Source organism: Syngnathus typhle, linkage group LG18 (assembly GCF_033458585.1).
Source record: "Syngnathus typhle isolate RoL2023-S1 ecotype Sweden linkage group LG18, RoL_Styp_1.0, whole genome shotgun sequence".
In the NCBI taxonomy this organism is placed as follows: domain Eukaryota; kingdom Metazoa; phylum Chordata; class Actinopteri; order Syngnathiformes; family Syngnathidae; genus Syngnathus; species Syngnathus typhle.
In genome coordinates, this window is record NC_083755.1 from 9,417,632 (window position 1) to 9,433,675 (window position 16,044).

Here is a 16,044-nt window from a genome sequence, read left to right on the forward strand (position 1 = left end):
GTGGGAGTGTTGCTTTGCGAGTGACACAGACAGGGAGTCAAAGGCCTTTGTTTTATTGACACGGTCCAGTACATGGACACACGCGGTTGCCCGGCAAGCCCTCAGAGCCGCGCTTGCGGTCACAAGAGGTCTTGGAAGGCACCGAGCGTGCTCAGCGCCGACACCAGGCAGCCGTCAAAGTTGGAGTGCGTGAAGGCGTCTCCGCCGCAAACCAGCAGGGGCCGCTCCGACAACGTCATGTGACCCGGGCAGCCTGCCACGGCGCTGGCCACCTGAGCGACACATCACCGGGCTTTTAATGCTGAAGGCTCAGCGCTCGCTCGCCAGGCCAGGCTAGGCTTTTGGCTCACCTGCGAGTACCTCCACTTGTGGCACTTGACGCCCGTTGGCTGAGGCAGCGCGGGGACCAGCCGCTCGATCTCGCGCAAGATGATGGGCCGCACTTCTTCGGCATCCCGCTCCAGGTGCCGCAGGCCAAAGGGCACGCCGGTGTGGACCACCAATGACGGCCCGGTGCCCGCATCCCCCTCTGGACACAAGCCACGGGTTATCGGCCGCCCGCCCGCCGGGCGGGGCGAGCGCCTCACCTGCACCGCGTTTGCGGGAGTCCACGGAAGCGTAGCAGATGACTTTGGCCTCGTCATCGTCGCCGTTGTTATAGTAGCGGACGGCCCAGGGCACGCCCACGTCGGCCCCGGGAGGGAAGAAGAGCGCCAAGGCGAAACGGGAGGAATACGTCACGCTGCGCAACAGCTCTCTCTGCTGGACAGATAAAACTGACGGCACAGGCGCAATCAAAGCCGGACGATTTTGGATATTTTCTATTCCCCATTGTGTGCCTGCCTGCCCGCCCAGATCGATTCAAGCGGGCTCACCGTCACCCAGGTCGCCTTCGAGCTGCAGAATTTGCGGAACGGGGATGGTCAAGAGCACAGAGTCAAAGTTGTGGCTCCCGCCTTGCTTCTTGCGGACCTCCCAGGAGGCGCCGTGGCGGTACAGACCGCTCACCTGATGCTCCAGGCATAAGTCGGCTCCTAGACAGCAAGGACGGACTAGTCAGGAGGTGCCGCTGTCCGGGTGGCCACGCAAAGAGCAGTGACGCCATTCATTCACCCACCCGACTGCTGCAGGAAGTGCTTAACCACGCTGCTCATGCCCAGCGGAGCCACGTAGTCCACGCGTCCGTCTTTGTGCCGCAAGCCCTCCACGGCGCAGTCGAGCGGGCGCAGGATGCCCGCCGCCAGCAGCTCCGAGTAGAAGCTGACAAGCGTGTTGGACTTTCCAAGAGCTTCCATTCCAAGTGAGACGGCTTTGGCGATACGAGTTTTGATTGTTGTGGACTGCTTACCTGTGGTGAGCGCGCGCATACTCGCGCGTGGTTGAGATATACTGGGCTCCGAGGTCGGCCGAATGGGACGACGGGTCGGGAGGGCGGAACGTTGACATCCTTCCACCTGTCGCGCGCGCGCACGCACACACACACGCGCTCAAGCACGTTTGCCTTGGGAACGTCAACGACACCAGTCGAGCACCATTCTTGGAGTGACAGTTAGTTTCATCGTTCGCTTTCTGTGGTTGCAGGCGCATGCAGCCTAGGGTCGTCACGTGATGTTTGTTGTTGACTCGGACTCACTGAGCGGCCAAGGTCGGCAAAAGTGCGTGCGCGCGTGCCACAAATGCCATTTTTCCGCCAAGGTGCATGGCAAGGACGTCTGCCAACAATCTTACTGGTTTCAAACGTCACTTTTCCTTGCGTTACACGTCTTAAAGAGAAACTGTTTGCACTCACGGAACCTCTTTGGGACTGAACGCCTTTGCAACTGTGACCAAAAACAACATTGGCTACGAGCTTGCTGCGAACTTTTGCTGCACACCGAGAATTCATCAGCCGTGCATTTCTCGCGCGCGCGGACGGAACCGGCCGGCGTGGGGGACAGAAAGAAAAAAGTGTACGTGCAAATGACAAGCGTGTGGGTCGCCGCGCGTGCATGTCCTGACCGACTCCGCGGGCTTTGTCCCAGACGACGATGTGGACTTTTTTGTGCTTGAGCTCCTTCCTGAGCAGGTAGGCGCACAGGCTGCCCGTCAGGCCTGCCCCCACCACCAGAACCCGACTGGACGCATCGAGCACCCGCGACGGAGACGACATGTTTCGATCCTTCCGCTCCGAGGAAGTAGCTCGGCGGCTACTGGAAGTGACGTCGAGACTGCGGTGGGGGCGCATATGTGGTCGGTTCCGCCGGCCGCGGCTCGGACGCAGGAAAGAAACATTTAACAGTCCATCAAGAATCACGCTGTTTTATGAAATGCATTCATCGGAATGATTTTCGGCGGTGCGCCAGTGTCAGACGTCACCTGCATAAATGACGTCACCGCCAAGGGGCCGTGATCACGTGTTCCCAACCGGAAATCCGCTTCACTTCCTGACCCGCCAAACGTGAGTTGTTTGATTGAGAGAATGCCATTGTTTGTCGTGTCAGAGTGTCCCTCGTCGTCGTCCAGCGTTCGGCTCCGATGGCGCAAGCAGGTACTCGCAAACGTCGACCGGAGGCGAGCTCGGGCGCACTCCTTCCCTCTGCTGTTTGTCGCAGCCTTTCCCGCATTCGAACTGCCTTTTTCAATTGAAGCGAACATTCGAATGAGCGTACTGTCGTCTTGAAGAGCGCTTTTTGCCTCCGTGCAACGCGTGCAGCACTTAATACTCAATACTTGTTGCGCACATTTTGGTGGAAGTTTTGGCGGCCCTGTCAAAGCGTGTCGCGTTGCAGAGGGATGGCCGAATCTCGAGGGATCGTGGAGGAGCTGCTCGCGCTCTGCATCCAGCGAATGACGATGGAGGAGAAAGCCATGAACACCGAGCTGGGTGAGTTCCGGCCGGCGCGCCCACCCAACCGCCCGCCCGCCCGATCATTGCCGCGGGGATCCCAGCCAAACCGAGCCCATGGCCTTGGCAGAGTTGATCGAGGTGGTGAAAAGCTTCGAGAGCGCCAGGAAGCAATGGCAGCGCGCCGAGACGGACCTCAAGAAGTACAAGGAGCTGCTGGTCAAGTCGGACGTGGCCAAAGCTGCGCTGGAGGTCAAACTCAAGCACGCCCGCAACCAGCTGGACGTGGAGATGAGGAAACGTTACAAGATGGAGGGCGATTATCAGTACCTGGTGAGGCGCACAGAGCGGCTGTTTTGCGGCGGGCGGGCGGCCATCTTTTCCTCACGGCCTTTGCCGTCCGTCCTTTGTGCCGACAGCAGAGGCAAATGCAGCTCATGTGCGACATCCTGGTAAACGACAGCAAATCCAGCGCCTGTCTCAACGAGGAGCAGAAGTCACTCCTGGCCGCCTTTGAGCACAAAGGCGCCAACAGGACCAGGCAGCGCGCCAGCAAACGGTAAAAGGGTCAAACGCCGGCCGGAGCGCCGGCGGCAGTAAAGCCACTCTCGCCCGTTTCAGCTTGTCGGCCATCGACGAGTCGTCCTTCTTCTCGCACTCGGACATCAGCTACGACCGCACGGACGATGACTTGGTGAGCCGGCCGGTCGATGCGCGGCGCGGCGGAAGCCGAGCCCGCTCACGTTGAGCTTTGGCGCTTTCAGGACCTGGACGCCTCCGCGCTCAAACCCCTGAGGTCACGGGCCCGAGAGCGGCGGGTAAGCCCGGGCGGGGGATGTCGGCAAAGCGCCCGTTTTTCTCCAGGAAAAGCCTTTGGCGGCGCTCCAGAGAAACGGCTCCCTCGGCCCATCTCCTTTTTCGACTTTGCGCCATCTCTCGTAGCGTTCGTCCATGCCGCTGACGGCGCCGGGAAAGCAAGGGCCAGGCGGGGGCGACCTTTCTGCTGAGCTGCTGGAACCCAAAAGCGTGGAGAAGGTGAGAAAGTCCAAGCGCGGGGAGCCAAGCCGAGGAAATGCCGAGAGAGCCCGACCCATTTGACTTTGCGCCTCAGGAGGTGGAGACGGCCGTGCGGGCGATAGTAAGGGACCCCGGCGCCAGGGCCCTCGTTGACGCGCCACCCATGCCGGAGCAGCCCGAAGAGGGCTTCGCCGGCGAGGGAGGTAAACGCAAGAGCGCCTTCCCTGCTCGTCCTCTGCTCTCCCGAATCTTCAGTTAAGCTCCAAATCAAAGCGCTTGATGAGCCGCGTCTTCTTGCTGGTGCAGAAGAAGCGCCTGAACCCGGCGGCCAGGCTGGAGTGCAGACGGAAGCGTGTCCCAAGCATGACTTTCTCTCCAAAACGGTGCCAGCCGAGCCGTGGGCGCACCCGAGTTGAAGCCAAAGCTTCACGCGCTCCTCCCCCGTCTGCTAGGTGATCCGGCCCGAGATGTGCTTGCCTTGCGGCAAGAGGATCCGCTTTGGCAGGATGGCGCTCAAGTGCAGAAGCTGTCGCCTGCTTTCTCATCCAGAGTGCAAAGCCAAGTGCATCCAGATGTGCGCTGCCCCCCGCCCGGCGGCGGCTGAGGCCACGGTCAGGATGACCTCCGTCCGAGGCCGGTCGGCCGCCGCCCGCGTTCACGTCTCTGCTCCTCAGGTCCCGCTGGAGGCGTTAGCTCCCAGCAAGCCTCCCAGGATTCCGCCGCTGCTCGTAGAGTGCGTGAAGGAGATCGAAAGGAGGGGCTTACAGGAGGTGAGCCGAGTCGGTCGGCAGGTCGGTCGGCCAGGTGCAGACTCCCGACTCCGCTTTCTGCCTCTAGCGAGGCCTCTACAGAGTTCCCGGCGGCGAGCGGCAGGTCAAGGACTTGCGCCAGCGCTTGACGACGGCTACAGCGCCGCCGCCGCGACTGAGCGAGGTGTCGGACATCCACGTGCTTTGCGGCGTCCTCAAAGACTTCCTGCGCAAGCTGAAGGAGCCGCTGCTCACCTTCAAGCTCCACCGCAACTTCACGGCAGCTTCAGGTGGGCCCGTCCCGTCCCATCGCTCGGCCCGTTTGCGTCCTAACTGCCGAGCTTTTGGCCAGAGATGAGCGACCAGCAAAAGAGCTCGGGCGCCATGTTTCGGGCCATCGCCGAGCTGCCCAAGCCCAACCGGGACACGCTGGCCTTCCTCATGCTCCATTTGCACAAGTGAGTCGGCTTGAGTGGCTGGCGCACGCACGCTAGTTTTTCTGCTTTGATTTGATTTTTTTAGTCTTGTCCTTGTGTCGCAGGGTGATGCGGAGTCCTCAGTGCCAGATGGACCGGAATAATTTAGCCCGGGTTTTCGGACCCACCCTGATGGGACACGCGCTGTCTGACCCGTCGCCGTCGACGATCGTGCGGGACACAAATATTCAGCCCAAGGTCAGCGAGCGAGCGATTGGCAGTAGACCCCAGTGAGCTGGCGCCCGCCCGACAGACACGTCATGTCGCCTTGTTCCTCAGGTCATCGCTCACTTCTTGTCCTTCCCCGAGGACTACTGGAGGCGTGTCCTCGTCGACCAGGCGGCCGCTTGCCATAAGCGCTCCAGCCGAGGCGAAGGAGGGGGTACGCCCGCCGCTCGCCCGACCACATCCGGCCTTGTCGGGGTTTCGGCTCGTTTCTTTGAGCCGCTGACGTCTCCCGAGCTGAACAAGCGCCGCGACGTGCCCGGCGAGACGCCCGCTCGAGGTCGCGCCGGCAACTTGGCAAAGTAAGCGACTCGCCCAACGCCATTCGGAGCCGTGCTTTGATTTCTCAAATGGGACGCTTGCTTCCCTTAGCAGCGGCAGCGCCGTGCCAGGACGGCGCTTTTTCACGTCACCCAGCTGACCCGCCGTCATCCAGCGTTACTCACAGTTGTAAGGAATGAAAAATAAATAGATGAAGAGCTGCTGCTGCTGTTGTTGTTGTTGTTGTTTGTGTTGCCCTGCGCATGCAGTCGCTGATGCTCGGTCGGATGCTTTTTAGTTGTCGTTACCCTGGGCCGCCAGTCTGTAGTTGTTATTTACTGAAACTGTTGGAATTTGAGAAAAGCTTCTTCTCGTTGAAATGTGAGAAAAGCTTCGTCTCGTCTTTGTTAAGCCAAAGTCAAATCGGCCGAGATGGTCGGGAGCGGAAACGCAAGCGTGCAAAGTCAGCTGCGTGTGCTTCATTGTGGTTCCTGAACACTAGGTGGCAACCGAGAGCTGATATACGCAAATGAGCCACAAAGAAGAGCGAGAAAGCGGAAGCGCACGCCGACGCCGATTTGGAAGACGACGTGAAATAATGAAGAAAAAGAGCCGAATCCGTGCTCCTTGGATTGGACTTTACCCTTGGTCACAATGGCTACCCGGATTCGGCTTAAGGTAACCCATTTCAAAGTTGAAAGTGAAAGTCCAGCCGGCCAGGCAGCCACCTGTTCGTTCAATAGTTGGGCAACGTATCGCGAGCATCCCAATCTTTGACGAACAGGTCAAATGTTGTGCATGAGTTTTATTTTGGGCCGTTTGCTTACAAGACCAAGTGCATAGTACAAAATGAAAGAATACTGCCTAGTACGTCAGCCGTCGTCCCACACTCGGTACCATCGTCGGTGAACAGCCTCCGTCAACTTGTTCGTACCCTGATTCATGTTCCGCATGAGTCGACTTCAATACTGAGACTCCAGTGACGCGGCGAGCGAGCGAGCGGCCAAGCCTTCCCAAAGGACTTCTTCATCGAGCCTGGTCGCCCAATCGGCCGGCCTCGCTCCTCCTCTGTCGGTATCTACGTGCAAATGTTGACGCGTTTGGCCAGCTCTCGGTCCAGGTCGTTAATCAGGCCGTCAAAGTCCTTCAGGCTGAGTCGGCAGTTAAACGGAGCATCAAAGTCCAGCAGGTCCTCGGCGCAGCAGCGTGGCGCTCGGCGGGCTCCCGAGCGCCACGGTTCTCCCCCGTCCTCCTCCTCCTCGTCGTCGTCGTCATCATCATCATCTTCGCCACCTGCAATCAAATAAGACGGGCACAACAATCCAAAAGTGCACGAGATGCCCTTTTGTCACAAGGAGAACCTTCACACTAAACCGGGACCTCAACCTGAACCTTCAAGACGTGGCAAAGTAAAACGTGACCTGGGTCGCTTTCGCTCCTCGCCACCTCGTCGTACTCGACGTCCCGACCGGGCGCGAGCCGCTGCCCGCTCCAGTCACCAGCGTAGCGGTTGGCGGGCGGCGGACTGTCCAAGCGGGCCACGGTGCCCCGGCCCCGGCGCCACACCGCTTCCAAAGCTCCGCCGTCTGGCCTCTGGCAGGTCGGCTTGGGCCGAGGAGCTGGGCAGATGTCGTCGTCGTCTGCTCCTGCTGGGATTCGGTGGGTCGGCACTGCGGAGGAAAGGCGAGGCCATCAAATTGTGCTGCGGGCGGGCGGGCGTTCTCCTCTTACCGGGCCAGAGCCGCAGCAGGTAATGCAAGGCCTCGATGTGAAGCTTGAAGTCGACGGCACGGGCCGAATCCCCCGACGCCTCCCCCCCTCCCGGCCCCCCTTTTGCCTCCGCCGCGCGTTTGAGCAGCACCGGGCCGAAGCAGACGGCCAGGTTTCGGTGCGTCATCCTGTTGCGAGGGCTGAAGTGGGCCACCAGGCTGAGATGGTCCAGCAGCAGAGTCAAAGTGGCCTGCAAGAGGAGAGAAGGCGGCCAACGCTCAGCAGGCAAAGGTGGCCTGGTCCGGCCCAGCCTGCCTTGGCCCAGCCCAGCCTGCCTGCCTTGGCCCAGCCGTCTCACCCTCTCCGGCACCGGCAGACATGAGAGCAGCTCCACCGTGGCCCAGCGGACGTCCGGGCTCGGCGGCGGGGCGGGCCGCCGGGTCATGGCTTCCCTCACCGCCTCGTACAAGGCGGCCGTGATGAGCGAAGACGGCAGCTCGCGCAGGAAGTCTTTGAGGATTCCTGCCCAGCCAAGAAGAGCGCGCTCTGGCCCGGGACCTTTCTCTTTTGCAACGGCTGACATCCTCACCCGTCAGGACGTTGACGTCGGGGTAGAGGTCCTCTCCGAGCCGGACGGCCGAGCCGTCTCTCTCGAAGCCATCCCTCAGCTGCTTCTTGACTGCGGCCGAGCCGCACAGTCGGTAGAGACCCACGGTCTGAAGGACCACGACGACGGTGGCAGGGGTCACGAGTCGTCTCTGGGACGGGGCGTTTCCGGGCCCTACCTTCAGTCCTCGCCGTTCGATCTCTGCCACCGTCTTCTGGACCAGCAATGGCACGCCGCCAACCGATCTTTCTTCCTCCAACAGCCGACGCAGTTCCACCCCGAAGACATGAGCGGGTCCGCTCGGGTTAGCGGCCCCCTGAAAAGAGCCCAAACGGAGACGGGTCGCTCACGTTTGTCGGTCGGTTGGTCGGTTGGTGCCGCTTCTACCTGGGCGTCTCGTCGCTCCTGCAGCGACACTTTGATGTCCAGACGGCCTTGGGGTTCCAGCTTGACGCTGAGCTGCCGAGCGCCACTTCCTGATATGGGCGCACGTCAGTCACCAGCGTCCGACTGACGCAGATGCGGTGGAGCCGTACTGCACCTTTGAAGAGCGGCGGCAGGGCCACGCCCCCCAGACAGCAAACCACGTTGCCCGGCCGAGCCGCTCGGTCAAAGCGAGCGGCGGGACTGAGCACCGCCACTCCGAGTCGACGCGCTCGCTCCAGCTCCAGGCGGAAGGTGTGGTCCAAAGGAACGGAGTGACCTCGCGGGCGAAGGAGGGAAGTCCTGGCTCGAGCCATTCCGTCAATCTGGATTGCCAGAAAAATTTCCCGGCTCTCGTCCCACCTGGAAAAAGACGAGGCGGAGACACAAATGCTCACACTGGAGGTTGGCACCTGGCCTGTGCTTTTCTGCTCACTCGTTTGTCTTTGTCCGCTCCAGGTCCAGAGCCAGAAGGTGAACGCTCAGCATGCCGCTCACTACGTGGCGGAAGGAGGCCGGGTGGCTTGGTTGCCGCGGCGACGCTTCAGGTGAGTCCCCGTCGCTGAGATAGCCTGGCGAGAGAACACGTCGGTCACGGCGAGGCGAAGGAGGAGTCGGCCAAGCCCGGGGCGAGGCGAAGGAGGAGTCGGCCAAACCATGGCGAGGCCTGGCCCGGCCCGAGCGAGCCCCTCACCTCCTTTAGTGGCGGAGCGCGCTGCGGGCGGGGCTGAGCTGTCCAGATGATATCGACTCAGGACGTCGGAGGCATTCCCGTCGCCGCCTCCCTGTCCCACCCGGGAGGAGCGGAGACTGATCTTGCGCCGGAGCTCCGGAAGTTTCCTCATCTTCAGGGAGAGTTTGCGCACGGCACCGGGAGACATCAGCCTGTCCATCACTCCCCCTTTCCTGGGCAGGGCGGGCCGAGGGTCCGCTCCTTCTGAGGAGCCGGGCGCCACCGCCGCCCTGTCAATTCTGTGCCCGACATGGAAAGACTTGACGGAAGGCCAGTCTTTACCTGCGCTCTCTGAGCTGGAGCAGCCCACGGCGCCGGCGGCGGCGGAAAGCGCCTCCTTCCCTCCCTGCGCTGGGTTGCCCGTCGTCTCCAGCCTGGCCCGCTCCTCCTCCGGGATGGGGTTGTACCAAATGTCGGTGGTGGCGCTTTGCGAGCCGCCCGCCTCGTCCGGCGCCGAGGACAGCACCCAGTCCCGACTGCTGCGCTCCAAGCTCTGCAGGTAGGCCCGCCTGCCGGGCAGCTCGTTGGCGGCGACGGCGGCCGTTGTCTTTGGATGAGTTGTTGCGCCGCCCGCTGGCTGGGAGGCCAAATACAGAGCTCAATGCTTTTTCAGACACTCTTCGGCGCCACTTACCTTGTCCTGCGCACACTCCGACTTTGCGCACACAGGGGCCGCTCCACGCCGAGCCCACGGCACGGCTAAGCGGCCCAGGGGAGGAGACCGGGGCCCCGCTGCCGCCGCCCCGGACGCACCAGAGTTGCGCGGCGTGACGTGGGGCTGCGCTGTGGCATCTGCGGCCCAGAGACGGGGAACGCTCACGGACGCGCTTGCTAACACGCCAGCGCTCGCATGTACGTGCGCGTCGGCGCTCTCGTTCTGGACAAGAATGGCTTTGTGCCAGCTCACAGTGTGTGTGAATGAAGGCTGCTCTGTTGCGTTCAGCTGACACACAGACCCCCCCCCCCTGGCCACACACAGGCAGTTGACACAGCCAGCGCGAGCTTGGCCGAGCCAGCTCATCTGTCCTGGAACGACCGGCATGCTCACCGTTGACTTGAGGCTCCGTCTTCCTGCGGGATCGGTTCTTGCCTCGCAGCCGGGAGAAAGTTCTCTTGAGCAGAGGCTGGGCCATGGCGCAGGCTCCCGCTTTCGGCTCTTTTGGACAGATTCTTTGGGCCTTCCTTCAGCCCTTCATGTTTCCTCGCTGCTGCAGAACAGGAAATGAATTCCAGGCATTCTTTCCCAAACTCCCCCTCCGCTTGAATTTCCTCCTCCCACTCCCAGCTGTGGCGGGGGGGGGGCGTTGTTGTGTTGGCTCATGATGGAGGCACGCTCATGGGAATTGCAGTCCAGTCACGAGTCACAGCGAGCTGTTGCCATGTGCGCACGTGCTGTATGGTGAAGGTCTGAAGTGAGGTCGCCTCATTTATTTGGATGACAACAAAAGTCCGTCTCAAAAGTGAAGAAGGGACATCGAGACGAGCGTTTGCCTTTGGTGATGTCATTCTCTTTTTGTCCGTTAGATGGCGCCAGAGTCCGCAGAGCAGAGGCTGAGTGAAGGCTTCAATCCGAGCCGGTGGCGGAAAGGTGCGAAAAGCCCGCTCGGTCGCAACTTTGGGCTGAGTCACTTAGAAGGGCCGACACGCTTGAGTCGTCCCCCGGGAGCCGCGCTCAGTCGTCCCCAGGAGCCGCGCTCAGAGTCATCCCCCGGACCCTCGCTCAGAGTCATCTCCCGGAGCCACGCTCCCTGTGTTCCCGCCTCGGCCGCATGAAGGCGAGCAAAAACTTGGCCTGGCCTGGCCACGGGTAAGTGCACAGACGCTCAGTCCCTTTTTCGCCAAAGCAAAGCAAAGTTTCACGTGCGTAAGCGTGCGCTTGCTGTGTTTGGTCCGTTTCCCTTGAAAAGCCCAAATCATCTCATTTTGCCGGTCACCTGCCATTTCTGATGCAATCGTTGTGTCGAATGGGATTAGTGTCTGCGAAAAAAACAATTCTTGTAAACGTATTTGATAAGATTTGAATTTGTGCACACGGCGGCGCCGTGCAAAATTGACCTCCCATTCGGTGTAAAAGAAGGCCTCCCTCCCTCGTCAAGGCGTCATTGTGAGATGGATGATAGTGATGGCAAGCTCGCAATGACAAAAATGTATTGAGTCTGGAAATGTCTTTTTTTTTTTTTTTCGTCTCGGGCGCTCTCTCCGCTTCTCGTCTTCTTGCGCTTGATGGCTGATCCGGAGCGAGATCCGGACCAATCAAGGTCGTGCCTCGCTCTGGCTCTGGCTCTCTCTCTTTCGCTCTCCATCACTTGGGCTGTCCTTATAAGGGCAGGCCCCGCCCCCTTTGCCACCACGTCACGGCCGTGGGCTTTTGGGGTTTTGGCGCCGGGTCCTGCGGGGCCACGGGGCTCAGAGTTCTTTTCCTTCTTGTCCGCGCTCCATCCTCTTCCTCGCTTGGTCTTTGGGGGGGCGGGGGGACTCTTTGCTTTCCGCTTCATTTTTTTTTCCATCTGGCTCTTGAATTCCCCAATGAAATTTTTCCTCGCCGCCGCCACCAGCACCTGGTGAAAGGTGAAATCGCAACAGCCCAATCCCGGCCAGCGGCCAAACATTTTTGCGGCCGGGACACCTTTGCTACTTGCAAAAGAAAAAATCAAAGCCGACGGACATTCTTCTCGCTGCCTCTCGGGCGCGATGTTTGGGCTTCAGGACGGGCTGGCGCGCGGCTCAGCGCCGAGCCTGAAGGAGGAGCCCTTGGCAGCTCGCTCCTGGATGCAGTCGAGCGGCATGCTGGATGCCATGCAGAGGTAAAAGCTCGCTGGCCGGCTCCCCATCCTTTCTTCCTTGCGTGCATCCTCGCTTGGTTGCTTGCTTCCTTGCTTGCTCGCTTCCTTGCTTGCTCGCTTCCCACTTTGCACATCTCCTCTCATCCCGGTGTGAATTTGCTCTGAATTTGCTTGTGCTTGCTTTTGACGCCAGTGGGACGGGCTTAGCGCGAGCCCACTTTGAGAAGCAGCCGCCGTCCAACCTGAGGAAGTCCAACTTCTTCCACTTTGTCTTGGCGCTGTACGACCGGCGGGGCCAGCCGGTGGAAATGGAGCGGGCCGCCTACGTGGACTTTGTGGAGAAGGAGAAGGTGAGGCGCTTTGGCCAGTGGCGCCGCCGCTGCCACCGCCCGTCTCCTTGAGCGAGCCGCTTCTCACGACGCCGCTTTCAGGAACCCACGGCCGATAAAACCAACAACGGCATTCATTACAAGCTGCAGCTGCTCTACGCCAACGGTGCGTCCCGTTTGCCCGCTTTCGCCGCTTGCCCGCGGCTCGCTCAACACTCTGTGCTCCGTGCAGGCGCGCGAGGAGAGCAGGACCTCTACGTGCGACTCATTGACTCCGTGAGCAAACAGGTGAGCCAGAATCAACATTGCAAATATTGGACTCTTTGGTGAGGAGCAAACGGCGTGTGCGTGGCAGGCCATTGTCTACGAGGGTCAGGACAAGAATCCGGAGATGTGCCGAGTTCTGCTGACGCATGAGATCATGTGCAGGTAGGTCGGCGGCCGCTCCGGTTGAAGCGCTTGCGGGCGGGCGACCCATTGTGTCTGTGCGCCAGCCGCTGCTGCGATAAGAAAAGCTGCGGAAACAGAAACGAGACGCCCTCCGACCCGGTCGTCATCGACAGGTAGGCCGCTTTGCAAGGCGGCTCGCTCGGTCGGTCGGCTCTTCTCTTCAAGTCGCCACTTGATTATGCTTGCAGGTTCTTCCTCAAGTTCTTCCTCAAGTGTAACCAAAATTGTCTGAAAAACGCCGGAAATCCCAGAGACATGAGGAGGTTTCAGGTGACGCCCACGGCTCAGCCCCGCCCACAACGGGGCTCATCTTTCACCCTCCGTCTGGATTTTTGCCGGGATCCCATTTGCGTTCAACCCGGCCGGCTGTTTGTGATTGCAGGTGGCGGTGTGCACAACGCTCAACGTGGACGGCCACGTCCTGGCTGTCTCCGACAACATGTTTGTGCACAACAACTCCAAACACGGCCGTCGAGCTCGGAGACTGGACCCGTCTGAAGGTACTCCAAAGCCGAGAACCACCCAGTACGGTCGGCTCGCGTTAGCGTCCCGTCCCATAGCCCACGTGCAAGCAAAGCAAAATCACAGCGGCTGGCGCGTTGTGGCTTAGGCGAGCCCAGCCGAGCCAGAGTCTCCCTCCTGAAGAGTTGGGTCTCCTAATTAAATTCGGTAACCACGGAGACAAACCACCCGCCGCATGAGTGCACTTTTCTCCTTCCTTTGGGAGGACGGAAAGTCGCCGGCACGCTCGTATCACGACAGGTTCCCCGCTTCGGCCAGCGCAGAACGCAAAAGCAATGAACCAAATGGCAGTCAGCTTCTTTGAAGGAGTTCCGCTTTTTGCCCCCCCAAGCAGCGTGTCCGTGCATCAAGGCCGTCAGCCCCAGTGAGGGATGGACCACGGGGGGTGCCACCGTCATCCTCATTGGAGAGAACTTCTTTGACGGCCTTCAGGTGGTCTTCGGGAGCATGCTGGTGTGGAGCGAGGTAAGCGGTCGGCCCTTGGCGGGCGCACCACCTCGCGTCCCGGCTAACGAGCGCTCTCCGCTCCAGCTCATCACACCGCACGCCATCCGTGTGCAAACCCCCCCGCGCCACATCCCCGGAGTGGTGGAGGTCACCTTGTCCTACAAGTCGAAGCACTTTTGCAAAGGGGCGCCTGGACGCTTCATCTACACAGGTAGGGAGGGAGGGAGGGAGGCCCGGGCGGCGGCTCCTCAAACTTGTTCTCCTCCGCCAGCTTTGAACGAGCCCACCATCGATTACGGCTTCCAGAGGCTACAGAAGGTCATTCCTCGTCACCCCGGAGACCCTGAGAGGCTTCCCAAGGTAAGCGATGGCGTGTGTGGCGCCTTTCCGATGCGCTAAGGTGTCCCACTTGGCTGCTCTTCAATTGTTTTTGCCACTGCTCGGCAGGAAGTGCTCCTGAAGCGAGCGGCCGACATGGCAGAGGCCTTGTACGCGGCGCCGCCCGGCAACCAGGTGACTCGCCCGCGCCGGCGCTGCGCGTCGGGACGGGCGGCCTTATTTGCGAGGCATTTGGCGGCGCAGGAGACCATCCTGAAGCGAGCGGCGGACGTGGCCGAGGCCCTCTACAGCGTCCCGCGCAGCCACGTGGCCCCCCCGCACGCCATGATGGGAGTTGGCTCCTTTGGCGGCGCCCAGCTGGGGCTGGACCTCAACGACGCTGCTCAAGGTCAAAGCGGGCCGGGCCGGCGGTCCACCCTGCCTGGATGCTGAGACCTTCCTTCTTCTCCTGTTGGCAGGCGGCTACGCTCCCGGCAGCGGCCAGCCGTCCCCCAGAGGGTATGCCCCCAGCCCCCCCAACCAGCAGAGCAACTACGGCGCCTACGGCAACAGCAGCATGCCCAACCTCGGCCTGGCGTCTTCACCCAACTTCCTCAACGGATCCTCCGCCAACACGCCCTACGGCAGTAAGTGGACGCCGCGGGTCGCCCGCCGCGGGTCGGGCCGCCTCGGTCCTGCTCCTCTGCTGACTTTGCCTCGTGCGTGGCCCTTTCAGTCGTGGCGACCAGTCCCACCGTGTCCGGCTGTAGCTCCGGCCACGGCGTCTTTGCCTTCTCTGCCAGCGTAAAAACCAAGAGCGCCTTTGCTCCCGTGGTGAGGCCCGGCGCCGCCGCCGCAGCAGCAGCAGCCACCCCGCCCCTGCCGCTGACCAACAACTGCGGACTCAACGCCGGACTGCAAGGTAAGCACGCACACGAGAATACTGGGCGGGCGTGGACCATGTCACGTGCTCTCTTCCGCTTATATGTGTGACACGCACGTGATGACGACGACTCCTTTTTGGGTTTGCCTTGCATGCCATGGCAAAGCAGCCCAATGGTTTCCTTTTTGATATCGCTCGTCATGCGTCTTTGGCCGTCAATTTGCGCTTGTGATCACGCAGCCATGTCAGGCCTGGTGGTGCCGCCCATGTAGAAGGAGGACGGACGGCGGGCGGGCTGGCGTACAAGCCAGTGAGAGGAAGCGGCAGCGCCGTGCGCTTGTCCGGGCCGGCGGAGCGAGCGCCCGTGTCACGTCGGCATGCCAACGAGGCAGGGCGACCGTTTTGGACCAGCTTGTCTCGACAAGCCTCCCTCTCTCCATCTCTCTCTCTCTCTCCCCCCCCCTCCCTCCCATCAACTTCCTCCTCTCGCACCTTTTCTCATTCATGGTGTTTTTCTAAGCAGCTTGGTAGCCTTGCCTTGCCCGTGCTCTTTCTGTCTGTTGTTTTCCATCCAGACAAAAAAAAGAAATGTGTACAACTGTGCCTCATTGAACCATTGGTGATGTTTTTCCTTATGCAGAATAAAAGTTCTTTATTTGACATTGAAACAATCTTCTTCACGTGTCGCGTCCAAAGCATCTTTGGATTTATGCGCCGTGTCTCGAAGGTTGAGATTTGCTCCCTTCGAACGCGCCTCACTCGGTCGGAGGCCCCCTCTTTGGCGGCGGCGGTGGCGGCAGCATCTGACCTCCTCCTTTGTGCCAATGTCCTCGGACAAAGCGCTCGAGGTCACGCACGCCGAGTGGAAGCGTGGTGAAGCATTTTTAGGATCTTGGCGAGTCACTTGTAGTTTCTTCGGCGATCGATCGAACCAATCGGCGAGGTGCGTCTTGTTGCCGGCGGGCAGCGCAGCGTCGCCACCCCAAAGCCCGATCAGGCAGGCGGGTGTGTTTGTTGACTCGAGTGAAAGAAGACAAACAGAGACAAAACAAACGAATTACCTGCAAACAAAGCCGACGGCGAACTCGCGGCTTAGTGAGCTAACGAGGCTTAACGGGGTCGACGCTCATCCGAGGGAGGGAGGAAGGGAGGTCGCGCACGCACTAGCACTGACTGAAAGAGGGAAGGAAAAAGGCACTTGTTAATGCTTGATCTCGATCAAAAAGAAAAAAAAAGTGTTATTATTTCTCTTGGAAAAGTTGTCTGTGATGGATGTCGCTGCCGCAT

At 60.6% G+C, this 16,044-nt stretch overlaps 4 protein-coding genes across 24 annotated transcripts; 2 read left to right on the forward strand and 2 right to left on the reverse strand.

The window, feature by feature from the left end:
• Window positions 1–37: 37 nt before the first annotated feature.
• Window positions 38–2,224, reverse strand: rnls (renalase, FAD-dependent amine oxidase). Its single transcript, XM_061304829.1, has 7 exons — window positions 1,999–2,224; window positions 1,349–1,454; window positions 1,118–1,260; window positions 876–1,034; window positions 588–776; window positions 351–529; window positions 38–272 (listed from the first exon to the last, which is right to left on the reverse strand). The coding sequence occupies exons 1-7, from the start codon at window positions 2,222–2,224 to the stop codon at window positions 120–122; spliced, it is 1,155 nt and encodes a 384-aa protein (XP_061160813.1). The 3' UTR covers window positions 38–119.
• Window positions 2,225–2,295: 71 nt separating this feature from the next.
• Window positions 2,296–5,773, forward strand: si:ch1073-416j23.1 (rac GTPase-activating protein 1). 8 transcript variants are annotated; one of them, XR_009718789.1, is made up of 16 exons: window positions 2,408–2,527; window positions 2,734–2,863; window positions 2,955–3,157; window positions 3,244–3,383; window positions 3,446–3,518; window positions 3,589–3,642; window positions 3,767–3,859; window positions 3,936–4,044; window positions 4,148–4,224; window positions 4,294–4,452; window positions 4,516–4,611; window positions 4,679–4,880; window positions 4,943–5,048; window positions 5,132–5,296; window positions 5,376–5,593; window positions 5,664–5,773. XR_009718789.1 is itself a non-coding variant. In XM_061304823.1 (16 exons), the coding sequence occupies exons 1-16, from the start codon at window positions 2,459–2,461 to the stop codon at window positions 5,710–5,712; spliced, it is 1,932 nt and encodes a 643-aa protein (XP_061160807.1). In that variant the 5' UTR covers window positions 2,408–2,458; the 3' UTR covers window positions 5,713–5,773. The 8 variants fall into 8 exon arrangements, 6 of the variants coding, with proteins under 6 accessions (XP_061160805.1, XP_061160808.1, XP_061160807.1 ...); XR_009718790.1 differs by having other exon boundaries at window positions 5,667–5,773; XM_061304823.1 differs by having other exon boundaries at window positions 5,387–5,593.
• Window positions 5,774–6,094: 321 nt separating this feature from the next.
• LOC133171252 (transcription factor COE3-like) lies at window positions 6,095–15,417 on the forward strand. 9 transcript variants are annotated; one of them, XM_061304442.1, is made up of 18 exons: window positions 6,095–6,230; window positions 8,752–8,840; window positions 10,550–11,829; window positions 12,002–12,158; window positions 12,240–12,303; window positions 12,370–12,425; window positions 12,493–12,566; window positions 12,632–12,700; window positions 12,776–12,857; window positions 12,970–13,087; window positions 13,441–13,574; window positions 13,641–13,767; window positions 13,828–13,916; window positions 14,004–14,069; window positions 14,139–14,289; window positions 14,354–14,521; window positions 14,611–14,796; window positions 14,998–15,417. In XM_061304442.1, the coding sequence occupies exons 3-18, from the start codon at window positions 11,717–11,719 to the stop codon at window positions 15,027–15,029; spliced, it is 1,686 nt and encodes a 561-aa protein (XP_061160426.1). In that variant the 5' UTR covers window positions 6,095–6,230; window positions 8,752–8,840; window positions 10,550–11,716; the 3' UTR covers window positions 15,030–15,417. The 9 variants fall into 9 exon arrangements, with proteins under 9 accessions (XP_061160426.1, XP_061160428.1, XP_061160427.1 ...); XM_061304444.1 differs by having other exon boundaries at window positions 14,139–14,283; XM_061304443.1 differs by having other exon boundaries at window positions 13,444–13,574.
• LOC133171249 (rho GTPase-activating protein SYDE1) lies at window positions 6,343–10,275 on the reverse strand. Of its 6 annotated transcripts, XM_061304434.1 has the most exons (12): window positions 10,074–10,267; window positions 9,660–9,817; window positions 8,987–9,602; window positions 8,729–8,864; window positions 8,411–8,655; window positions 8,257–8,345; window positions 8,048–8,185; window positions 7,852–7,978; window positions 7,621–7,784; window positions 7,284–7,512; window positions 6,974–7,222; window positions 6,343–6,845 (listed from the first exon to the last, which is right to left on the reverse strand). In XM_061304434.1, the coding sequence occupies exons 1-12, from the start codon at window positions 10,156–10,158 to the stop codon at window positions 6,631–6,633; spliced, it is 2,451 nt and encodes an 816-aa protein (XP_061160418.1). In that variant the 5' UTR covers window positions 10,159–10,267; the 3' UTR covers window positions 6,343–6,630. The 6 variants fall into 6 exon arrangements, with proteins under 6 accessions (XP_061160418.1, XP_061160416.1, XP_061160415.1 ...); XM_061304432.1 differs by having other exon boundaries at window positions 7,284–7,784; window positions 7,852–8,185; window positions 8,987–9,226; window positions 9,308–9,602; window positions 10,074–10,274; XM_061304431.1 differs by having other exon boundaries at window positions 7,284–7,784; window positions 7,852–8,185; window positions 8,987–9,229; window positions 9,308–9,602; window positions 10,074–10,274.
• Window positions 15,418–16,044: the final 627 nt, after the last annotated feature.